The following is a 742-nucleotide window of genomic DNA, read 5'->3' as shown; positions in this document are numbered from 1 at the left end:
TGGTGAAGATAGAACAGACGACTTCCTGTTTCCCTCTGCTGTTGAACAAAGGTAATAAACCATCGTACCTGGTGAAGTGTGTGTGTGTGTGTGTGTGTACCTGGTGAAGTACATGGTGGCGTCGGCCTCAGACTCGTGAGGTCTCAGGGCGTCGTAGACGTACCTCAGATCCTCCAGGTCAGAAAGTTCAGGGATCCCACAGGACAACATCTGCACACACACACACACAGACACACACGACGTTTACATCAGAGAGAGTATGTCTGTGTGTGTGTGTGTGTGTGTCTCTGTGTGTGTGTGTGTCTCTGTGTCTCTGTGTGTGTCTGTGTGTGTGTCTCTGTGTGTGTGTCTCTGTGTGTGTGTGTGTCTCTGTGTCTCTGTGTGTGTCTGTGTGTGTGTCTGTGTGTCTCTGTGTGTGTGTGTGTGTGTCTCTGTGTGTGTGTGTGTGTGTCTCTGTGTGTGTGTGTGTGTGTGTGTGTGTGTCTCTGTGTGTGTCTCTGTGTGTCTCTGTGTCTCTGTGTCTCTGTGTGTCTGTGTGTGTGTCTGTGTCTCTGTGTCTCTGTGTCTCTGTGTGTCTGTGTGTGTGTCTGTGTCTCTGTGTGTGTGTGTGTGTGTCTCTGTGTCTCTGTGTGTGTGTGTGTCTCTGTGTCTCTGTGTGTGTGTGTGTGTGTCTCTGTGTGTGTCTCTGTGTGTGTGTGTGTGTGTCTCTGTGTGTGTCTCTGTGTGTGTGTGTGTGTGTCTC

General features: G+C 50.1%; 1 protein-coding gene across 2 annotated transcripts in view; it reads right to left on the bottom strand.

The window, feature by feature from the left end:
• The window catches only part of pik3c2b (phosphatidylinositol-4-phosphate 3-kinase, catalytic subunit type 2 beta), a 55790-nt gene that overhangs the window by 14067 nt on the left and 40981 nt on the right, over positions 1-742 (bottom strand). For both annotated transcript variants that reach the window (XM_046075762.1, XM_046075760.1), the window contains exon 27: positions 101-210. In XM_046075762.1, coding sequence (XP_045931718.1) covers positions 101-210 — 110 coding nt within the window. The remainder of the gene's footprint in view (positions 1-100; positions 211-742) is intronic.

The sequence above is a fragment of the Micropterus dolomieu genome, linkage group LG18 (genome assembly GCF_021292245.1).
Source record: "Micropterus dolomieu isolate WLL.071019.BEF.003 ecotype Adirondacks linkage group LG18, ASM2129224v1, whole genome shotgun sequence".
Classification (NCBI taxonomy): domain Eukaryota; kingdom Metazoa; phylum Chordata; class Actinopteri; order Centrarchiformes; family Centrarchidae; genus Micropterus; species Micropterus dolomieu.
This window is presented reverse-complemented; position numbering and strand designations above follow the sequence as displayed.